This window comes from Rhinoraja longicauda, chromosome 6, assembly GCF_053455715.1.
Source record: "Rhinoraja longicauda isolate Sanriku21f chromosome 6, sRhiLon1.1, whole genome shotgun sequence".
Lineage (NCBI taxonomy): Eukaryota > Metazoa > Chordata > Chondrichthyes > Rajiformes > Arhynchobatidae > Rhinoraja > Rhinoraja longicauda.
The window spans coordinates 14,041,266-14,065,845 of NC_135958.1; the positions used below are offsets into that span (position 1 = coordinate 14,041,266).

At 43.3% G+C, this 24,580-nt stretch overlaps 1 protein-coding gene across 2 annotated transcripts in view; it reads right to left on the reverse strand.

Moving 5' to 3' along the window:
• The window catches only part of mbtps1 (membrane-bound transcription factor peptidase, site 1), an 86,067-nt gene that overhangs the window by 27,211 nt on the left and 34,276 nt on the right, over positions 1-24,580 (reverse strand). For both annotated transcript variants that reach the window (XM_078400491.1, XM_078400490.1), the window contains exons 9-14: positions 23,818-23,920; positions 18,724-18,875; positions 10,169-10,330; positions 5,025-5,169; positions 4,127-4,315; positions 467-639 (exon numbers count right to left, since the gene is read on the reverse strand). In XM_078400491.1, coding sequence (XP_078256617.1) covers positions 467-639; positions 4,127-4,315; positions 5,025-5,169; positions 10,169-10,330; positions 18,724-18,875; positions 23,818-23,920 — 924 coding nt within the window. The remainder of the gene's footprint in view (positions 1-466; positions 640-4,126; positions 4,316-5,024; positions 5,170-10,168; positions 10,331-18,723; positions 18,876-23,817; positions 23,921-24,580) is intronic.

Genomic DNA, 24,580 nt, shown 5'->3' on the forward strand with positions numbered 1-24,580 from the left:
TTGAATGGCGGTGCAGGCTCGAAGGGCCGAATGGCCTACTCCTGCACCTATTTTCTATATTTCTATAATGTTAGGATATTATCAAAGCCAGAAACAAGGAACTGCAGACGCTGGTTCACAAAAAAAGCAAATGCTGGAATAACTCAGCAGGTCAGACAGCCTCCTTAGGTGACGTCATTTAGCCATGCTCTCCAGGGATGCTGCCTGACCTGCTGAGTTACTCCAGCACTATTGTCTTTTTTTAGGCTATTTTCATCTAGTTTGGCCTAACAGGAAAGACCCATTTCTCATGGATCATTCAGTTCCCATATTACGTGTTTTTAATTAGCAAGCCTTGATATATATATTTGTACCAACTACCTCTGCATAATCCATTTAGTTCCTTTCAGCATCTCATTCTAGATATTAAATGGGATTAGTGCAGAAAAAAAACAAAGCTCAACAGGTGTGCCGTTTCAAAACTCACCAATCTAGTGGGTCATTTTTCATGCGTAGGTTATCTCTCGGAAAGTAACCAGGTGGGTAACGCAGATTATGGTACTGATCCCACAAAACACGCTTACTACGAGGTGGTGTCGGAATGATTTTCACCTTAATTGGCAGCTTTACGGTTGATGTCATTTCATTGCCATTGTTAGACTATCAAGAAAAGTGAAGACATGAGAGGACAGATTAGCACAAGGGGACTCTTAACACAGATTGTCAATGCACTGGATACGTTCATTTCAGGGGAATCAGGGAACCACATCAAAACACAAAATCTAATTTAGAACCAATTATCCTGCAAACAGAATATTCATGCACAAAAGTAGCAATATCACATTCAAATTATAAACCACCAATCAGTAACTCTCTCCAGCGGAGGCACAATAGCCACTAATTATCCGTAAATGAAGCCAGCTGGTGCAGATGTTCCAGAGAATTCAGTCATCCATCATAATGCCATTTCATAGGCATTCCGAGGAAACAAAGCCTGGATCACTGCTATTGGATTGGGCAAGATCAGTTAAAGTATTCAATTGGCAAGCTCAGAAAACCTGATTGTTGGATTTTATCATCGTCCAATGTGTGGCTATTCGTCTGATAAGGATTGGAATATTTATTCCTAATTTTTGATCCTTCACGATCCATCCTTTACGACTTAGAAAAACGTTACATTTATAAAATTTGCCGTAATTTTTTAAGTATGTTTCAAGTTTCCTATGAAACAGAACAGGTATCAACTTGCCCTTCTGTACTCTATGTTCAATACTTAAGGGCCAGCAGGTCAGTTTCAAGAGAACTCAGACTGTAGAGTTTACACAGCAGGAACTCGAAGGATATGTTGATACATCTTGCTTTTGAGACCTGGTATCGTTTCGCCACCCATGTATAAATTGTATTTCATGACATGTTGTGCCGATTTAGAAGTCAAGTCAAGTCAATTTTATTTGTATAGCACATTTAAAAACAACCCACGTTGACCAAAGTGCTGTACATCTGATTAGTTACTAAGGAAAAAAAATGAAACATACAGTAGCACGCAAACAGTTCACAGCGCCTCCTCAATGAGCCTCAAACGCTAGGGAGTAGAAATAGGTTTTGAGCCTGGACTTAAAGGAGTCGATGGAGGGGGCAGTTCTGATGGGGAGAGGGATGCTGTTCCACAGTCTAGGAGCTGCAACCACAAAAGCACGGTCACCCCTGAGCTTAAGCCTAGACCGCGGGATAGTGAGTAGCCCCAAGTCGGCCGACCTGAGGGACCTGGAGTTAGAGAGGGCGGTTAGAAGATTTTTGATGTAGGGGGGGGAATGTCCATTTAGGGCTTTATACGTGAATAGGAGGAGCTTGAAGTTGATTCTGTACCGTACAGGGAGCCAGTGGAGAGAGGCCAGAATCGGGGTGATGTGGTCCCTTTTACGGGTACCCGTCAGGAGTCTCGCTGCGGCGTTTTGGACCAGTTGCAGGCGGGACAGGGAAGATTGGCTGATCCCAGTGTATAGGGAGTTGCAGTAGTCTAGGCGGGAGGAAATGAAAGCGTGAATGATTTTTTCTGTGTCGTTGAATTGGAGGAAAGGTTTGATTTTAGCTATGGTTCGAAGTTGGAAGAAGCTGGCTTTTACCACAGCGTTGACTTGCTTATCAAATTTTAATGCAGAGTCAAATATCATGCCGAGGTTTTTGACATGCGGTTTGGCTAGGCAGGATAGACTTCCAAGACTGCCTGTTATCGATTTGATGGAGTCGGGAAGGCCGAATAGGATGACCTCAGACTTGCTCTCATTTAATTGGAGGAAGTTCTGTGCCATCCAACATTTTATGTCCTCAAGGCAGTGTAAGAGGCTGTTTGTACACAATTTCCTGTGAAGTCCCCTCAGTGGGAAACAGGATGAGACAATTTGTGACGGTTTGATGTACCCACGGGATAATAATGTGCACAGCTCATTTTCATTACTTAGTCGTTAAAGCTGGAGCAAGAGGTTACAACTTAAACATCTGGGAATTATTTCATTTGCAATAAAGAGAGATCATACTGAAAATTGTGAACTGCGTGTGAATTAAAATGACCCCATCTCACAAGATCAGATAAAAGATCAGAAATTTTAATACTTAAAAACAAAATGGCGCCAGCAATGAAGACCTTTTGTGAACTGCTAACTACACATCACATATCTCTTGATCGATAAGACTGATTTAGCTGCTGAATGAGGAGACTTGGGGCCACTTGATGCCAAGGAGTACGACCAAAAAATCAGTAAATTTAACAAAGCAACCACATGCTACTGAGAAAAAAAAAGCGCTCCATCTTAATGTCACCTTGCAAAATAGGTCCCTACATCATGGCTCATAACTCATGTACACATCAGATTACTGTTTAAAATGTGACTGTGCTTGCCTCTACCCTCTTTTAGGAGTGAGTTCCAGCATCTAACCGCCCACAGGATAAAGATTTTCTTTAATCCTTTATTATCAGTTTACATTTATAACTCCTAGTATTTGATCCTGGTACTGCAAAAAAAAAGGTTCTTTTCAATGTACCTATCCAGGCCATTCAATTTTTAGATCACACCTAGCCAGTTTTTAGCTATATCTGTTCCAAATAAAACATCTCCAGTTTATCCAAATTTTCCCTTATCGGGAAGGGAATTTCCAGTTTTAACGACTTCTTTGTGCATTTCCTCAATAAGCTCTCTGTTGCAATTCTTTCCCGCAATGTGGCAACCAGAATTGTATGGCTTTTTCAATCCGTGGTCTAATTCCTGTTGTATACAGTTCTAATATAACCTCTCTACCCTGCTTCAGTTAAAGGAGGATAGCATCTCTGGCCTTTTAAACTCACGTTGACCTATACTGTTAGCTCTAAATATCCGTGAGCATGCATTTTAAGGTATCAACATTTCTTTACAGCACTCACATTGTTGTATATTATTTTGTGGATAAAAGGAACTGCAGGTTTACATAAAAAGAGAGAAAAGTGTTGGAGTAACTCAGCCGGTCAGGTAGCATCTCTGGTGACGTTTCGGGTCAGGACCCTGCATGCTCTTCTCTTTGTGTATTCCCTTTCGTTGCTGCACTTGCCCAAATGCCCACTTCCCAGTGACACGAGTCATTATCCTTCTCCCAATGTTCCACAAACCCTTCCCAACTTCCTAGTCTTCTGCATTATTTGAGACTGCAGTGCCTCCTCTTTTACATCTGACCCACTTCCTGTGAATCAGAACTCAAATAATGTAGCAACTCCTAGGCAGAAAGCACAGCATCAGCAAAATGTGCAGGTCAAGTTCTCCAGCTATTAAAAGGGAGACAACAATATTTTAAAAAGCAGGGAAACCCCAACTTTGATTTTCTTTTGCAACTTGTTGGGTGTTAGCATAAGTAACTGTAACCATACACTGTGCCAAAAATATATAGAGCCCAACCACTAAATGTATCAGCAGTACCAGAGATGGCTATTCACTAATCATAACACACTCCCTTCATGTTGAAGAACCCACTCAGGAAGAGTTGTTTTTTACTTGCGCTATATTCTCATTGCTGATTCAGACCGCACCAGTCAGTTTTGACGTTAAGGAGATGACATTAGCACCCTGACATTCCACGACATTACAATTTTACAGTATGCAAGCAAATAAAAAATACTACTTACATCATTTTCAGCTGGTGAGGCAACAGTTACCATCACATGACCCTGAGCAATGCCTTCCCAAGATGCCGCTTTCTTTGTGACAGATATGGATATAGCTAGGAATCCAGACCAAGGCCAGAGGACTCGTGAATAGGAAAAAGCAACCTCGATACGGTCTCCATTCTGGGGCAAGTATGGCTGCCATATGGGCTGGAAAGGAAAGGGAAAGCACGTGAGGAAAAATTGTGATATGACAAAACAAATTGGATAAGGATTGGTTTCCACAATGGGAGCCGCGGCAGGAAGGCAAGACAGATCATCCACTTGGTACTTCTCACTGAATGTAGCCTGAAATATTTTACCTTTGTCCTTAATATTGAGATCCACTTCCTCCCTTCAATGGTGTAATTACCATTGACATTCAGAACTAGATGTGGGCAGGATTGCAGAGGTTGTATTCTATCTGTTGGTTGTGGGGTCAACTAACATGTGACTAGTGGATGCTGTTTGGACACAGTTTGCTGGATTGGCAGCCCATTTTTACAGGTGCCTGACGCTGTCCTGAACATTACCTTTTGTTCTTCATATTGAACCGTAGCTCGATTGTAATCATAAACTACCCACTTGTAACAGTGTTAGCACCACAATGCACAAAAGCATTATACTATTCCAGCAGACTTTTCTATTCTGTGCCTTAATTTGCAAGACACTCAGTACATTGAAGCAATTCGGGTCCAATTATATACTGCTCAAATAAATCTAAGTATAACATTGACATTATTGCACAGTATTAAATTCCAATACATTATGTATAATATTTAACGGAATCCTGTGCACCATATCTAACAGTGCAAAAGAAAAAACAAAAAAGAAAACTACGGCCACATGTCAAATTGCATTATTTCACAGCCATGCTTACCTTATCAATAATCCGACCAGTGACCCCCATCCCATTTAAGATTGTTACGTTGATGACAGTTGGCATCCCTCCACAATAGATTGGCTGGGAGCAATAGGGCCACATGTAAGGACATTCTGTTAGATCAATGTAGCTTGGACTTAGGCTGAAAGAGAACAAAGTTCACAATTACAGAATGTAATGCAAATATCGTTTCACTAGACATAGCAAGGCTAGATGTTGCCAAGTCTATCCCAGAAACAAATTGAAGCTTGGTTTCTAGTCAGTAGATAAGGAAATATCTGGATTGTAAATAAATGTTGCAGGCTTTTTTTGAATCAAAGATACAAATGTTTCAAAAGTGAGGGTACCAGCTCCGTAAATTTTTGAAACAGCTTTTGATTTTTTCTATTAATTGCTCAATAAGCAACAATGGCTTCCATTTATAAAGCACTTTGTACACAAATCCAAGCCACTTTACAATAAACGAACTGAGTAAGAGACCACTTGGGCGCTTAATTTCGGTGACAAAGTAGCATGCTCTTGAACTTGGTAAAGAGGCTCCATAGGAAAGATCAGCATGAAAAGAGACTCACATCTGAATGCTAGCCTCTATTTCTGATGGCAGGAAATGGTTGCAAATGTAATAGCCTTGCCACTTCTGGGATCTGCAATTGTTGAGGATGGGTATGGTCGTGAAGCCTTTCTCTCCATGTTGTTTAATTTTCTGGAACCTTCAAGGATGCAGCAATTTTGCTGTCTTAAAGCATGCTCTTCAGCAGGATTTAGTTTTGACACGTCTTGCTTTTAGTATCTTGCTTATGTACTTAAAAGTACCAATATCGGTCCCTTCATAATGAGTGATTATCTGGGATCACGTGTGGCTGCGCCTAACGGCTGCGGCTCTCTGGCAGTCTGTTTGTCTTTTTTTCCTTTTTTTTGTTGTTTGTGTCGGTGTTGGGATGGTTTTTGTTTCTGTTTTTGGCTCTGTATGTGTGGGGGGTGGGGCGGGGGGTGGGGGAACCTTCTTTTATTAGGTCTCTTCCCCGGGGCGCAGCTCGGCCGCGGGGCCTTCCATCGCCCGCGGGGCCTTCCATCGCCCGGCTCGGCCGCTGGACTTAACATCGCCGGCGCGGCTTTGCCGCGGGACCTAACAGTGCCCGGCGCCGCTCGGCCACGGGGCCTTCCATCGCCCGGTGCGGCTCGGCCGCGGAACGGTTCATCGCCCGGCGCGGCGCCTTTCATCGCCCGGCGCGGCTCGGCTGCGGGACTTAACATCGCCGGGACGTTTCAGTGCCCGGTGCGGCTCGGCCGCGGGACTTAGCAGCGGCCGCGGGGCCTTCCATCGCCCGGCGCGGCTCGGCCGCTGGACTTAACATCGCCGGCGCGGCTCGGCCGCGGGACGTTTCGGTGCCCGGTGCGGCTCGGCCGCGGGGCCTTCCATCCCCTTGCGGGGGCTGTGCGTGTCGGTCGCCTCGGTAGGGGTCGAGCTGCCTGTCCGTGGGCGCGGGGGGAAGAGAGTGGAAGTTTTGTTGCCTTCCATCACAGTGAGGGGGTGTTTGGAGTCACTGTGATGGATGTTTGTGTTGGGGTCGTGTGTCCTGTGTTCTTTTCTTTTTTGCTGTGACTTGTGACTGCTGAAATTTCGTTCGGTATTTATACCGAATGACAATAAAGTTCTGTTATACTGTTATACTGTTATACAGATTTTGGTGGATGACAATTTTCTTGGTGCTGATAATTGAAGAAACTTCAGTGTTGAATTGCTGGGCCTGATATAAATTTGTCGTAAGATTAGCACTGTGGCCAATTAAGAGCAACAGACATTACATCAAAACAGCTTTGGACACAGATACCCTAGTAAAATTGAACAAAAGCAGATGACGAGGGATAATTCTGCAATTGGCGTTGTCATGTCAAATATAATAAAAGATGGGTGTGGTTGCACAAGGTTAATTATCTCAGCTCTAATGCCAGAGTCATACAGCACAGAAATAGAAACTTCGGCTAAACATGTCCATGCCGACCAAGATGCCATTGAGGTGCCCTGGGCCCTACCATATTCAGCTGTTACTTCCATGACCTTGTCAACATATTAAAGGTCTGACGTAATACTTGTCATGAAGCATACACTAATGTGCACCTTCTCCCTTTATTGACTTTGGGCCACAGGTCATACTTTGATACACCGTCATCAAGTATTCCCTCAACTTTCTTTACTCCAACAACAATCCAGCTTCTGCAGTCTAATCTTGCATCTGCAATCACTCACATTTGAAACCATTCCACTAATCTATTCCTTGATCCCTTCTGGGAACTTCACACCTTTCCCAAGGAAAGGCAACTACTTTAACCTCTTCCCAGTGCAGAGTGCCTCAGATCCTTTTTCCAGGTGAAGCAATGATTTACTTATTTCTCTTCCTGTTTAGAGCACTACTTTTAATGTTTAAAAAGAGGTTTATTCCACAATGTGGAAACTAGATTAATTCCTGCTGCACAGAATGGTTTCATTCAGTTTGCAATCACGATCAAGTTTCCAGTGATCAGTGATTTTAATTTGCATTTCACACCAAATGAAACCAGCTACAAAGCACAAAATATGAACTTGAGGAATGTTTGACTCAGTACATTACAGCCTTCCAGGATGCACGAAGAAACCAATGAAGTCAGATAATCAGCAATACCTGCTTTTGGTTTAACACTTCCAGATGTGGAAGTGTTAGATGAGATTTCCCTTTGTTAATTTCAGTTTTTATTCGATTATCTACATTTCATTATTCACCACATAATGTATCGGTACCAGTAAAGGTCTGGAGAGCAGGAGCAAGGACGACCGTTGGCTGAAAGAAAGTAAATGTTAATTGAAGGTAAAAAGTCCGTTTAAAAAGAGTGCCAAAGAGACGCTAGCAGTCAGTCAGTAAAGGTCGGGAGAGCAGGAGCAAGGACGACCGTTGGCTGAAAGAAAGTAAGTGTTAATTGAAGGTAAAAAGTCCGTTTAAAAAAGCGCCAAAGGGACGCTAGCAGGCAATCAGTGAAGCACATACCTCCAAGCTCGTCAGGAAGGCAGGATAGAAGTGATTTCGTGGAATGGCTGATCAATTAAATTAGACCTTTGGTAAATTGGCCAATTAGACAATTTAGTGACTGGTATAAACAAGGCTTGCACAAGGGGAGCGGTCCTATCTGGGTGCGGCCCTGTTGAGGGAAGTGCCCTGTGAGAAAAGTGCGAGTCTTTGGCTGCGAGCCTTGTGAGAAAAGTGCGAGTCTTTGGCTGCGAGCCCTGTGAGAAAAGTGCGAGTCTTTGGGTGCGAGTCTTCGGCAAGGAGGCCGAGGTGAGGAGGTTGCAGTTGTTTTTGAGCTTGATTTGTTTTTTGACAATAAAGTAATGGCAGATAAGTTGGTGCAGTGTGTTTCCTGCAGGATGTGGGAAGGTAGGCACACCACTGGAGCTTCTGGGAGCTACACCTGCAAGAACTGTCCAGGTGCAGCTCCTGAATGGACGTGTGGTGGAGTTGGAAAAGCAGCTGGATGACCTCGGGGCCATCCGGGAATGTGAGAGTTTCCTGGACAGGACCTACTGTGAGGCTGTCATGCCAAGGGTCCAGGTCGAGCGAAGGTGGGAGAACGTTTCAAGGGGAAGTGAACGTGGACTATAGGAGACCCCGGTGGCTGTGCCTATTGCAAACAGGTACACCCTCTTGGGAGCTGTCGGGGCAGAAGACGCTTCCAGTCTGAGCGGTGGACAAGTTGGCGGCTCTAATCCAGGCAAGGAGACTCGACCGGCAAGATCGAAGTCGGGAAGAGCCATAGTAGTGGGTGACTCCATTGTCCAAGGTATGGACAGTAGATTCTGTGGCGGCAGGCGGGATTTGAGAATGGTCTGTTGCCTCCCTGGTGCCAGGGTTCAAGATATCACGGACCGGCTTCAGAACATCCTAGCGAGGGAAGGTGATCAACCGGAAGTAGTTGTGCACGTGGGCACGAACGACGTCAGGAGGTAGAGGAAGGAGATACTGCAACATGAGTTTAGAGAGTTAGGAAGAAGACTGAGAAGTAGGACGTCGAGGGTGGTTATCTCTGGACTGCTACCCATACCTCGTTCTGGACTGCTACCTGTACCTCATGGCAGATGCAGTTTAATGTGGATAAATGTGAAGTTATCCACTTTGGTGATAAGAACAGGAAGGCAGATTATTATCTGAATGGTGTTAAGTTAGGAAAAGGGGAAGTATAACGAGATCTGGGTATCCAGTTCATCAGTCACTGAAAGGAAGCATGCAGGTACAGCAGGCAGTGAAGAAAGCCAATGGGATGTTGGCCTTCATAACAAGAGGAGTTGAGTATAGGAGCAAAGAGGTCCTTCTGCAGTTGTACAGGGCCCCAGTGAGACCACACCTGGAGTATTGTGTGCAGGTGTGGTCTCCAAACTTGAGGAAGGACATTCTTGCTATTGAGGGAGTGCAGCGTAGGTTCACGAGGTTAATTCCCGGAATGGCGGGATTGTCGTACGTTGAAAGACTGGAGTGACTGGGCTTGTATACTCTGGAATTTAGAAGGATGAGAGGGGATCTTATTGAAACATATTAGATTAAGGGATTGGACACGCTAGAGGCAGGAAACATGTTCCCGATGTTGGGGTAGTCCCGAACCAGGGGTCAGAGTTTAAGAATAAGGGGTAGGCCATTTAGAACAGAGATGAGGACATTTTTTTCACTCAGAGTTGTGAAGCTGTGGAATTCTCTGCCTCAGAAGGCAGTGGAGGCCAATTCTCTGGATGCTTTCAAGAGAGAGTTAGACAGAGCTCTTAATGGTAGCGGAGTCAAGGGATATGGGGAGAAGGCAGGAACAGGGTACTGATTGTGCATGATCAGCCATGATCACGGTGAATGCAGTGCTGGCTCGAAGGGCCAAATAGCCTACTTCTGCACCTATTGTCTATTGACTCTTGCATGAGAAATAATCAACATATCCATGACAGAACTGCAGGTACTCAAAACCATCCACAGCAGAGGCCTAATTACCTTCAAATAAGCAAAAAGTTGTTTGTTTAGATTAGGTGTTCGGCGTGAGAGGAAGGTGGTGTGGTGGGGGGAGGGGGGGTAGTGTGGGGTAGAGATGTTGGTGATAAAGGTGTTTATTATCCTAATTTACTTTTCAGAACTCACCTGGCTTGGGGTTTATAGATTTTGAGAATTTGGTATGCCTTCAGCAGATCCAGCTTGCCATGACCCTGTTCAAACATGTTGACTCCTGGCAGTCTCCTTGCAGAGGCTATCAATGCTTGTTTCATACTGGCAGGATTCACCATCTCACGGTGTTGTACAGTGCTGGAAAACAAAAGCAGAATACAAGTTTAATCAGAACAAATTCAAAAAGAAATTCCAATTAACGTGCAAGAATTCTGTAGACATGGTAAAATTTAGCTGAGAATTCGCAGTTTTGCAAAATATGAATTAACAACAAAACCGTGGGAATATTTTTTATCAAAAGGATCAAAAGTTTAAAAGATCACAAAACTTCCGTTAAATTTGAATACGGTAATTCAACCAAATGTCCAACGTCAGAGTTTTTATAAAATGTTGCAGTATATAAGTAGCTGCAGGATTTCTTGCACGGTTCCTCCAGTTGATACTTGATCAGACCTCATGATTTACAGTAGATTGCAATCCTGTTTTATTTATAGGTCAAGAATGATGGGAAGACAGCACCTATTTGACCGAGAACTATCCATGCAAAATTTATTCAAGAGGCATTCAAACAATCAGTTTAGGTTGGGAATAATAGATCAATCATGCTGGTAACTAACCAACAGGTTATCCGAGACCTTTTGGTTGAATCCACACCTGATAACCCAGTTATTTGCTTTGTGACAAAGCTCAATGCGATTTCCTTTGGAAAGCTTCCATGGAGCCTTGGATCAGCTCCAGTTTAAATCATTTACCATCACGTTAACAAATACACTAGCAGAAACTTGAATCAAATCCAACATCTGCTTCTCATGCCTCTAATCACCAACTAGTTTAACTCCTGGCTGTTAAGTGATTTGCAAAAGTACAGCAAATATTAGCACAAAATATAAGGGGTAGGCCATTTAGAACAGAGATGAGGAAAATCTTTTTCAGTCAGAGTTGTAAATCTGTGGAATTCTCTGTCTCAGAAGGCAGTGGAGTCCAATTCTCTGAATGTATTCAAGAGAGAGCTAGATAGAGCTCTTAAGGATAGCGGAGTCAGGGGGTATGGGGAGAAGGCAGGAACGGGGTACCGATTGAGAATGATCAGCCATAATCACATTGAATGGTGGTGCTGGCTCGGAGGGCTGAATGGCCTACTCCTGCACCTATTGTCTATTGTCTAAAATATTATTTGACTAATTCACAATGTGGCCTATATTATCCATACTACAAAATTTAAAATTGATTTTAAACGATGTAATCTTGAATTGAGGATCGTAAAACATTCCAGAGTAATACTGAATGCGTGTTCCAACTTATTATGGAATGCAAGTTTGCCTTTCCATTCCTGATAAAATATTTAAAGGGGCAAGAAAAAAAAGCCATAGCAAGTGATCCGGAGATCACATAGCCAATATACACAAAGAAATAAACATGGCAGGTGCAGAATGATCTACTGCAGAGACGCAGATTCAAGAGTTCGACCACTGTTCCTCAGATAAGGATGATCAAAGGAAAAGACACAAATCAAGGCCAATTAAACCGTAGGCTGGTGGCGCAGTGGTCAATGACTGCTGCCTTATCGGCAACCCAGAATTGTTTCAGATCTTGGCTGCAGCCAATGGAGTTTGCACATTCTCTCCGTGACCGTGCAAGCTTCTCTGAGGTGCCCTGCCGTCATCTCACATTCCAAAGACATGCTGAAAGGTGATTATGACTGGAGTGGCAAAAGAATGAAAGGCAACAATAGCCATGTGAGAATGAATAAATTGTACAGCAGCAGCAAAATAAGGATGGCCAGGAATGGAACTGACGGGATTGTTCTGTCGGAAGCCTGCAAGGACCGATTTCCAAATGGCCTCTTTCCATATCATAACAAGCAAATTAGTTAGCAGCACATAAAACAAGATGCATCAATAATTCAAACCATACTAATTTGCTGAAAAAAAAGTTATTTGCCCTGCTGTGTCTATAGCAGCCACACAAAGTTGTCTCGTGTAACGTTTCCCAGTTCTTGGCTGAAAGTCTTTTAGGATAAGGTGCAGTAAATACTAATTTAATGCCTAAATGTATCCAGATATATGTCTGTTATGCAGCATATCTTTGAGCCCACCTATCCACACATAATGTAGGCGCAAGAATTTATCTTCAGATCCCCTCTCAAACTTTAACTAATTACCGCTAGATAATCATTCTGCTGCAGACAGCAAGTTCCTTCCTTTCCATTTCCTTTCAGGACTTCCCAATACACTTTACAGATCAAGCACTTTTGATCTGTGGTGGAAGAAAAACAGAAACCATTTACGTAAGAGTAAGCTTGAAGTAGTAGACCCTTCAGTCTATTTCAACATTGTTCAAGATCATGGTTGATCCTCTCCCTCAACAACTCTTTCATGCATAATCCCCGTATCCCTGTATTCCCCTAATGTTCAATCTATTAATCCCAGGTTTAAATTGACACAATGACTGCATTTCCATTCTTCCTGGGTAGGGAATTGCAAAGATTCACCATCATCTGCTGCGGGATATAGACCAGCTGCAGAAAGCGGCAGAGAAATGGCAGATGGAGTTTAACCTGAGCAAGTGTGAGGCGTTGCATTTTGGGAGGTTGAATGAACGGACAGAGTATACAGTTAATGGCAAGACCCTTAACAGCATTGATATGCAAAGGGAATCCAAGTTCATAGGTCACTAAAGATGGCAACACAGGTAGATAGAGTGGTATGCCTGCTCTCGTTGTAAGGGCCATTGAATACAAGAGTCAGGAAGTCATGATGCAACTCAATAGGACTTTGGTGAGGCCACATTTGGAGTTCTGTTCATGTTCTCCTCCATTATAGGGAAGATGTGGAGGGTTTGGAGACAGTACAGAGGAGGATTATCAGCCTAGATTAGAGGGTTTCAGCCACAGGGAGAGATTGGATAGACTTGGATTGTTTCTCTGGAACGTTGGAGGCTGAAGGGAGACTTGATAGAAGTACATAAAATTATGAGAGACATAGATAGGGTATACAGTCAGAACCTTTTTCCCCCAGGATGGAAGTGTCCAATACCAGAGGGCATAACTATATTATGAGAGGGGAAAGTTTAATTGAGATAGACCACTCCTGCATTAATGTAGCACCCATTAGTGTAGCACCCTCCCACATTACCCCCCCCCCCCGGGTTCCTCTCCTGCGTTGGTGCGGCACTCTCTCCTCACCCCACTCCCAAACTCCCTCCCCCACCCCTCTCACCTCCCCCCTCCGTCCCCTAGGGTTGCCTCTCCTGCAATGGTGCAGCACCCTCTTCTCACCCCCTCACCCCACTCCCCCGACTCCTTCCTCCCCCCGACTCCTCCATCCCCCCGACTCCCTCAACCCCCCTCCCCGCCCTCCGCTCCCCTTCCCCTCTCCGTCCCGGGAGCAACCCGCCTCCCGGCCCGGGTGGCTGCTGCTACTGCCGCCTTTCCCCCTGGCCCACCTCAAGCTCACGGTTACCCAGTCACTTCCGGGCCCAGGCTCCGGCCACTTCCCCCGGCACCAGGCCTGGCTCCAAGAGACAGGCGGCCGAGCCCTACTCATTCCCAAGATCAACAAGCCCCAACTGCGCATGTGCGGTTTTTAAACATGAATAACTTTTTTAATCTAACACCAATTTCAATGAAACTTCCTCTATAGGACCCCGGGACGACGGTAAGGTGGGCCTAAAATTGTCGCGCTATCATGTACCGTTTTGGCTGTAGTTCAGGAACAAACAAATAAGAGCTTTGGTATATAGATGTGCGTGAAAGCTTTAGACCAGCTAGAATTCACAGATTTGAATTCCTGTTTCCATTTTTTAAACAGCTGCTCAGATTATCACTATCAAATTTCTTCCAATCATGCCTAATGCTACTTATGGCAACTGAATATGCCTCATCTTTTGATGTTAATACAAGTCCACCACCAATTTTCCAGAACAAAAGAGGTCACATACAATACAACGACGCAGCACTGACCCACTAATTATTCCACTTCTGCTAGAAAAATAAATATTAAATGCAAATTAATTTTACAGGTTGATAAGATTTGCCAATGTGTAGTAGGGTGGGGGCACCTGCCACCTCCGAGGGGAGTCCTTTGGTACCAGAATGGTCCGCCTAGGCCAACGGGGGCCACGATACCAGCACGCAAAGCTGGCCTCAGAAGTCAGCTATGGAAACGGATATGCTGACTCCGGCCGGGCAGGATTTCCTGGGAAATTCGACCCGCCAATCGGATGTCTGGTCGCAGAATTCTTAATGAGGTCAAGATCGGCCTGCTCACCCGGCATAGGCACCACATTTTCGAGGGGGACGTCCGGGGTGATTTTAAGTGCGCTCTTGTAATTTTGTCCGGATGAAAGGGGGTGGAGGACCACCAGTTCCAGGACAATCTGTGGTGGACTGTACTATTTTTTTTTTTGGTCAGCTAGGGATAAAGAAATTGTGTGCTTTGATCTTTGTGCCTTGAAGGATTTTTTTTTAGCAATGTCTGATTTATTTCAATAACTCCGTGTTATTTCAAAATAATGCCATGGGGTCAATTATATTCAGCTGGAAAAATAGCCTCAGAACTTCACTTTTCCAAAGAAAAGCAATCTGGCCTAACCAATCTTTCCTGAAGTAAAGTTTTCTAACCATAACAAAAAAATTGTTAAAGAGTCAAATTAATTCCAAGGTTTTGTTAAAACACTTCAGAGTGAAATAGTTCCAAGAGAACATTTAACAGTCTAAAAGATACTTTCCCAATAAGACGAACACTTCACATAACTATAATAACACAAGAGTTTTTCCAGATTAAGGATTCACACTAAAATATCATAACACTGCCAACAGACCTTGCTTAACTGTTACTCAGTAACCCTTAGTACATCCAGGTAATTTTGACAAATCATGATCATGTGTATTATTAGCTTCATATAACCATATCATATCATATCATATCATATCATATCATATCATATATTTACAGCCGGAAACAGGCCTTTTCGGCCCTCCAAGTCCGTGCCGCCCAGTGATCCCCGTACATTAACACTATCCTACACCCACTAGGGACAATTTTTACATTTACCCAGCCAATTAACCTACATACCTGTACGTCTTTGGAGTGTGGGAGGAAACCGAAGATCTCGGAGAAAACCCACGCAGGTCACGGGAAGAACGTACAAACTCCTTACAGTGCAGCACCCGTAGTCAGGATCGAACCTAAGTCTCCGGCGCTGCATTCGCTGTAAAGCAGCAACTCTACCGCTGCGCTACCGTGCCGCCCATATAACAATTACAGCACGGAAACAGGCCCGTTCGGCCCTACTAGTCCATGCCGACCCCTTTCTCTGACCTAGTCTCATCTACCTGCTCTCAGACCATAACCCTCCAATCCCCTCCCATCCATATACCTATCCAATTTACTCTTAAATAATAAAATCGAGCCTGCCCCCACCACTTCCACCGGAAGCTCATTCCACACAGCCACCACCCTCTGAGTAAAGAAGTTACCCCTCATGTTACCCCTAAACTTTTGTCCCTTAATTCTGAAGTTATGTCCCCTTGTTGGAATCTTCCCCACTCTCAAAGGGAAAAGCCTACCCACGTCAACTCTGTCCGTCCCTCTTAAAATTTTAAAAGATGTGGGAAAAGAATCAAACACAGCATCTTGGTGAACCTGACCATGCCAAAAACAAGACACAACGTGCTGGAGTAACACAGTGGGTTAGGCAGCATCACTGGAGAACATGGACAGGTGACCTTTAGTCTGAATATGGATCCCAATCCAAAATGTCAACAATCCATGTTCTCCAGAGATGCTGTCAGACACTGTGTTACTTCAGCACTTTGTCTTCTTTTGCAAACCAGTATCAGTCATTCCTTGCATCACCCAATCATGCCAAAACCAATTAGCATGAAATTCTACGATATTGTACAACCTTGAAGATTCCTGAGACAATTTTTATCAGTCGTTTAATAGTCATCCCAAACAGCACAATGGCGCAGCTGGTAGAGCTGCTGCCTCACAGTGCCAGACACAGCCTGTGTGGACTTTGCATATTCTCCCTGTGATTGCGTGGGTTTCCTCCCACATCCTAAATATATGCAGGCTTGTAGGTTAATTGACTTCTAAATTGGCCCTCGAATGTAAGGAGTGGATGAGAAAGTGGGATAACATAGAATTGGTGTGAATGGGTGATCAAAGATCAGTGTGGATTTGGTGGGCTAAAAATAAACAGGTGTATCACTAAAATAAGCATGCTGTATCTCTAAACTAAACTTTAAGCTAACCTAAAACAGTTGACAGGGTAAACCCCAGCCAAAGGTTGAGGAATATACACACCTACCACCATCAACCTGTTGATTTACCAATTGGTCACACTGCATCTACCACTCCATTTTTCGCTTGTTTGGTATGGTACTGCAATCTGATAACAAGGTTCACATTCTGATTTGATTGACTGCAAAGCTCCATTTATCTTGGATAGTTTACCCTCATTCACAAGCTTTCATTCAATTTCATACAATTCAATAACAGGGAAGCAAAAAGATTCACTGCAAAAGGACCAGTTCTTTTAAATTTAGTTTAGTTTAGTTTAGTGTTACGTGTACCGAAACACAATAAAAAGCTTTTTTGTTGCATGCTATCCATTCAGCAGAAAGACTATACGTGATTATAACCAAGCCGTCCAGTGTACAGATACAGGATAAAAGGAATAACATTTAGTGCAAGATAAAGTCTGGTAAAGTCGAATTAAAGATAGCTAGAGGGTCTCCAAAGAGGTAGATGGTAGTTCAGGACCACTCACTAGTTGGTGATAGGATGGTTCAGTTGCCTGATAAGCTGGCAAGAAACTGTCCCTGAATCTGGAGGTTTGCATTTTCACACTTCAACACCACTTGCCTGAAGTGAGAGGGGAGAAGAGGGAGTGTCCGGCATCAAGTTTTGGTTGGATAATTCAAGTTACCACATCCTCTCAGTCAAATCCTGTTCTTAAACAGCTGCAGAATAGCAGGATATTCTAAACCGGTCCTTGTGATTTTCACTGTTCTTAACCAGGTCATTGTAAACAAAAAAATCAATTCAATTATGCAAACTTTTGGCAAATTGCCCATTTCATGTTCTCCAGTATTAAACTCTGCTTGCAGGCAAACACTTGTAGCAGCTTTGGGTGGTGTGGTATTTTGGGGGAAGGGGGTATGCATGTGCAGTCTCGGGTCAGATCCCCACCATCTACTTTGCCTTACCTGTTTCAATAACATTAATAGAATCCTCAATTTTGTGAGCCCATTGCACATGTTAATAAATGTTGTGCAATATAAATGCAGACTTATTTTTAAACCTTTCATTGCTATACCTTTCTGCACTTCGTCCTCATCCACAAGACTTTATCCAGTCAATTCATTTTATCATACTCATTTATTGCTGTATTATCAGATTCTCACCTACCTCAGAATTTCAGCATTCTCGCTTTCACCAATTCAGTTGTATGGAATTAAATGTTAACTTAATTTAGAAACAAGCAACAATTTCATTTTTTTCTTCTTTTGGAACAAGCAGCAAGTACCTGTTATGAATACTCTTCTTAAATCTCTTAGTTTCCTGGACAATTGATTTCTTGCTGCTCCCCTTTAAAAAGCAAAAAGCTATTTATGGCCTTCCAAATGGTTATATATTCTCCACATTTCCTCAAATTCTATACCAGCAATTCTTCCTCCACCTCAACATTAACTCAATTTTTAAAGTTACTGTCATATTTACACTGTATTTTGCCTTGTTTTTAAAAAGGCAGAACCACTGGCTAGCCACACCAACTCAAACCTGCTTATCTTTGCATGTAGGAACCATAAGAGAGATTAGATTTCATTTTTTCCCTCAGTAGTATTTAGAATGATGTTTTAAATAGTTTGATCACAGTTTTTCCCTTCACTTCATTCTTTCAAAGCTTTTCCCTTTCTCCCTACTCAGGACGCGAGTTTTCTTAGTGTTCCTAGCTCTGGTTGGTAATCTTGAGAAAAAAAAATAGCAGCTGTAGTTTTAAACATTTACTAACAATATCCCTTGTTTGTTCAAAGCACAGAAGCATCCTGTTTACAGATAAGTTACAAGGTTCTGATCACACATGGGACGTTTTCCACACCACAGGTTGCCAAATGTCATCCTTCTCTAAACTTGAAAATTAACTATTCTTGATGAAGGAGAAACAATTTCCAAGAGTTTCATCACCAGTGTGCATTGTGGGCTACAGGTAGTGTAAGAAAATAACTGCAGATGCTGGTACAAATCGAAGGTACTTATTTCACAAAATGCTGGAGTAACTCAGCAGGTCAGGCAGCATGTCAGGAGAGAAGGAATGGGTGACGTTTCGGGTCGAGACCGTTCTTCAGACTGATTGTGGGCTACAGATACTACTGCAATAGCAAGCACTCGATTGCGATAATCTCTATGTACTATACTATTAAGGCTTTCAGCGCTCAGAATCAGATGTCAGAAACCTTGACGCTCAAATGGCTCAAATTGAAAATGCAGGATTTTTTTTTTGCGACATAAAGATGTGCGTACCTTGCCAGCAGAGTGACTGCACCCGCCACCACTGGCGATGCCACACTAGTTCCCGAAAGTGAACGGCAGCCTCCCTGCATACCAGAGCCTCGGACACTTGAGCCATAGGTCACAATATCAGGCTTCATTCTGCCATAGCCACCTGGAAGCTCCTATGGGAAGAAAATCAAGCAATTATCTGGCAGCAATCCAAGTGCAGCATCTACAAATGTCGATTGTGTGTAAATTTGGAAACAATATCATACAGTAATATGAACAAATAGTGAATGCAGTGCTGACTGACTAAGCGACAATTGTGAATGGGTTTTCTTTCTTACTAACACAAGCAAATGATTTTCTTTTAGATTTTAAGATTAAAACACAAGCTGTATAACCAAGTATTGTAGGAAGAAACTGCAGATGCTGGTTTAAACTGAAGATAGACACAAAATGCTGGAGTAACTCAATGGGACAGGCAGCTTCTCTGGATAGAAGGAATGGGTGACGTTTCGTGTCGAGACCCTTCTTCAGAGTGAGTCGGGGAGAGGGAGATACAAAGATATGGAAGTGTAAGGTGTGAAAATGAGACAAAGGGGATGAAGTTCAAGGAACATGTAAAATAGACCATTAAACAGAAACATAGAAAACAGGTGCAGGAGGAGGCCATTTGGCCCTTCGAGCCAGCACTGCCATTCATTGTGATCATGGCTGGTCATCTACAATCAGTAACCTGTGCCTGCCATCTCCCCATATCCCTTGATTCCACTAGCCCCAAGAGCTCTATCTAACATTCTTTTAAATTCATCCAGTGAATTGGCCTCCACTGCCTTCTGTGGCAGAGAATTCTACAAATTCGCAACTCTGAGTGTTAGCTAGGAGGTTTATTAAACTTTAAAATGTGAATAACTTAAAAAATATAACACCTATTTCAATTAAACTTCTTCCATAGGACCACGGGACGACGGCAAGTAAGATATCATATCATATCATATATATACAGCCGGAAACAGGCCTTTTCGGCCCTCCAAGTCCGTGCCGCCCAGTGATCCCCGTACATTAACACTATCCTACACCCACTAGGGACAATTTTTACATTTACCCAGCCAATTAACCTACATACCTGTACGTCTTTGGAGTGTGGGAGGAAACCGAAGATCTCGGAGAAAACCCACGCAGGTCACGGGGAGAACGTACAAACTCCTTACAGTGCAGCACCCGTAGTCAGGATCGAACCTGAGTCGACGGCGCTGCATTCGCTGTAAAGCAGCAACTCTACCGCTGCGCTACCGTGCCGCCCAAAATGGGCCTAAAATTGTCGTGCTATCATGTACAGTTCTGACTCTTCAGGAACAAGCGAGTTTTAGTATGTAGATAAAGGAAATTAAGATACGAGGAGCGAGTTGGCTATGATAAATTGGAGTTCATTAAAATACATGGCAATAGGTAAGCAGAATGCAGGAACTGCAAGTTTCACATACCAGCATGGCAGAAAACCCCCCAAAAAGTACCACATTCATGGCTAATGAAAGTCAGGGATAGTATTAGATTCAAAGATGACTCACATACGAATTATTCACAATGGTACAAGAAGCTCTTTGACCCATTAAGTCCACATTGGCTTCCAGAAGAGCCATCTTATTCATTGCACCTTAGTCTTTCTCTCGCTTGCTAATCAATTCCTGTTGATTCTTTTCATCACACCTACACCAAATCCAATTAACTCGCCAGCACATGTTTGGGAGATGAAAGCTCCTGGGTAAATCCATGCAGAATGTGGTAATTTTACACAGACAGCAAAGTCAACACTAAATTTGGTTTCCTGAAGCTGTAAGTCAACAGCATTAACTGTTTTGTTTTTATTTATTAAACTTTTTGTTTTTTTCATGACTATGTTATCTATTGAGTATTGTGTTATGCTGCTAGCACCCGTTATGCTGCTGCAAGTATGATTTTCAATGGTCTGTATTGGTACATATGACAATTAAACATTCTTAACTAATGTGCTACTGTACCAAAGTATCAAACCCATGGACTGGAAGCAATTTAAATTTCTATGGTGAATTTAAATTTAAATTTAAATTTCTTGAACACTACTAACTACAAAGCAGCCCTATTGATTGACGCATGAACCACCATGCTAAACAAACATTTACTCCCACTATCGACAATATACATTAGCATTTACAAAATACAGTCTGGCACCTTGCCAAAGCTTCCTCAAGCACATTTAAAAGCCAACTTTGTTTGCTTGGGGAAACTATGGCAGAAGAGAACACAGTACCTGCAAGTTCCCCTCATTCACACAATCTTGACTAAAACTCGCCATCTCTAAGAGTTCTTCATTGACAGTTCCTCAGAAGCAGGAATTGCTTGCTTCCATGGTAACAAATGAAGCCAATGTGGGAACTGCAGTCTCTTCCATAGATGGGGCTGAAGGTGGCTTATGGAGCATTTGTGGGTATTTCTGTGAGATGGTTCACTCCTACCACCAGTTATATGAAACTTGTGTGCTGCCAATGCATGGATAATGTTCTCAATACCATCCTGAATGTTGCTTTGGTTATGACTGGGTGGCACCACCAGCAGTGGCTGCCTTGCTAACAGTCTGTCTGTCCTTTCTTCTTTTTGTTATTTTTAGTACGTTAAAAAGTATGTTATAGTGTTCCTTGGTTTGTTTTATGTGAGGGGTGGGAGGTGGGGGAAACTTTTTTTCAAACTCTTTTTCAAATTTGTTCCCGCATCGTATCTCCGTCCCCACTGCGGCCTAACATCGTGTAGTTGGCAGCCTTTCCAGGAGACCGACCCGGAACTCCAAGCCGCGGGAGTCTGCGGGACTTTAACATCACGGAGCTTGCGATCCCTTTGTCGTGAAGCCTGCGGTCTCCGGTAAGAAGAGGCCGACTCGGGAGCTCCATGCACAGAGAGAGTTTCAACCGCCCAGATGCGGGAGTTTCGATCACCCCGATGGGGGCTTCGATCGTCGGCTGCGAGGGCTTTGATCGCCCCGACTGCGGATGCTCTGACTCCCCCAACCACGGGGGAACAAGAGGAAGAAGTTTGAACTTTATTGCCTTCCATCGCAGTGAGGAATGTGGAATCCATTGTGATGGATGCTTATGTTAACTTTTATGTGGTTGTCTTGTTGCTTTTCACTCAGAAACCTTGATCATGGGTCAGGGATTCAAGGGAGTTGGTGGAAATGGTGTATTTCCACAACTGCACCCCATCCCCAAGGAGCTATTGAGCATATTATTGAACCTTCTCCCCATCATATGCTTAAAAAAAAAAGGGACTTTGTCAAACATTGACAGCGGACATTGACATTTAACCGGTTCACTGATTAACGCTACTCATTCTAGTTGTTTGTTATGTGTATCTTCCAGTGCGTAATTGTAATTTCTAGGGCTTACATCGGTATATTATGATGTTGTAGCATATATATATCGTTAGTCGCAGGCTTAATTCTAAGAGGGAGGATGTGGATCAGACATATTAACTGACTTGATTGTGTCTGTGTTCTATGATGTATATCCGGTTCCTGATCCAGTCTGGGTTTTTCTATATGCTAACCAGCTGTTGGTAGGGTGGGATTCAGCCACCAGGGGGTCAGAGGGAACTAGGCACGGAGACACCTGTATGATGTATTGTATCCACTGAGCATTCACGCAATAAAGAATTTATGCTTCATCTTGATTCATGGTGATTGAATGGGACAAGAACACTGGTAAGCTGGTCCTTGGAAGCAGTCAGAACCACATGTCCACTTTCAGGAACCTGGTGTCAGGTATGCAAACAAGGTGGTACGTACAACGAAGAGGACAAAACGGTTAATTAAGGGGTGTCATAAGGATCAGTGCTGGGACCCCAGTTATTTACAATATATATTAACAATTTTGACAAAGGAATTAAATGCAACATCTCCAAGTTTGCGGATGGCACAAATCTGGATGGCAGTGTGAGCTGTGGGGAGGATTCTGTGAAGATGCAGGGTGACTTGGATCAGTTTTGTGAGTAGGCAGCTGCATGGCAGATGCAGTATAATGTGGATAAATGTGAGGTTATCCACTTTGATGACAAGAACAAGGCGGCAATTACCCGAATGGTGTCAGGTTAGGAAAAGGGGAGACACAACAAGACCTGGGTGTCCTTGTCCACCAGTCACTGAAAGTAAGCATGCAGGTACAGCAGGCATGTTGGCATTCTTAGCGAGAGAATTTGAGTATAGGATCAAGGAGGTCCTACTGCTGTTGTACAGGGCCCTGGTGAGACCGCACCTGGAGTATTGTGTGCAGTTTTGTTCTCCTAATTTGAGGAAGGACATTTTTGCTATTGAGGGAGTGCAGCGTAGGTTCACCGGGTTAACTCCCGGGATGGCGGGACTGACATATGATGAAAGAATGGATCGACTGGGCTTACATTAACTGGAATTTAGAAGGATGAGAGGGGATCTTATAGAAACATATAAAATTCTTACGGGATTGGACAGGCTAGATGCAAGGAAAAATGTTCCCGATATTGGGAGAGTCCAGAACCAGGGGTTGCAGTTTAAGAATAAGTGGTAGGCCATTTGGGACTGATATGAGGAAAGTTTTTTTCACCCAGTGTTGTGAATCTGTGGAATTCTCTGCCACAGAAGGTAGTGGAGGCCAATTCACTGGATGTTTTCAAGTGAGAATTAGATATAGCTTGGGGCTAATGGAATCAAGGGATATAGGGAAAAAGCAAGAACGGGGTGCTGATTTTGGATGATCATATGGAATGGCGGTGCTGCCTCAAAGGGCCGAATGGCCTAGTCTTACACCAATTTTCTATGTTTCTAAGTGTCATTAGGGCCGTAATATCAGTAACGTGGGCCTTCAAGAGCACTATGACAGTGATTCACTTAATTATCCAAAACATTTTGAATGTTTGGAGAGACCACAATGATGGTATCTTTTAAATGCCTCAAGGTGCCTATTGGTGATAGTCTAGGTCTCTGCAGCGTACAAGAGGAATCATTACTGCTATACAAGACAGCTAGGGAAATTAGAGATAGGCTTTATGCATTGCCCTTTCCACTGTCAACCTGCGAATAAGATAAACTGTGCTTCATAGCATAAAACAGTGCTAACTTACCCAAGTGGTCATTCCTCTGGAGGAGAATCGAGCCATGTTGTCTTCAAAGTCAATTCCACCCACACCAATTACATCCATCTGGTCAGCAGGATTATTGAGGGTACTGGAAAAGGTGAGGCAACATTAGATTCAAAGGAACAATGGCTCGAACTAATTAAAAAACAAGGATCATTGTAGAATTGTGTCAAGGACCGCCTCATGATCGATTAATTTGCAGTCATCTCTTTCCAAATTTGTTTAAGCCCTTGGCAGCCAATGATGTGCTTTTTTAATATATAAAGTCCTGCGACTAACAAAAAGGCCAGTCTGAACATACTGACCGGTGAGTACACATAAATGCCACAAACATTTCCAGTCCCAATTGCCCCAACCGCTGAGGGCTGTGGTTTCATCTACTTGGATCCCAACTTAAATGCTACACGTTTTCGATTGCATTGCTGGAGGGACACATGCTAGCCAAGAATTCAGAATTATCCTGGTCTTCAATTATTACCCATGCAAATTCTCAGAGCAAAATGCTGAGGTAAATTTTTAGCACATCAGCCAAAACAACAAACTTCTATCAACGCTCACTAAAATGGTAGCAGCCAGAATAACACATTTCAAACGCCAGAGCAAAGTTGACGCCATAGCCTTCTGATTCGAGAAATCTAAGTGCTATAATCAAAGTTAAAAGGAGACACTACACATCGGCTTGTACTAACCTGATACATTCTCCTTAAATCAGTCAATCTGAATAATTCTTACAAAAAAGCAAGAGCTT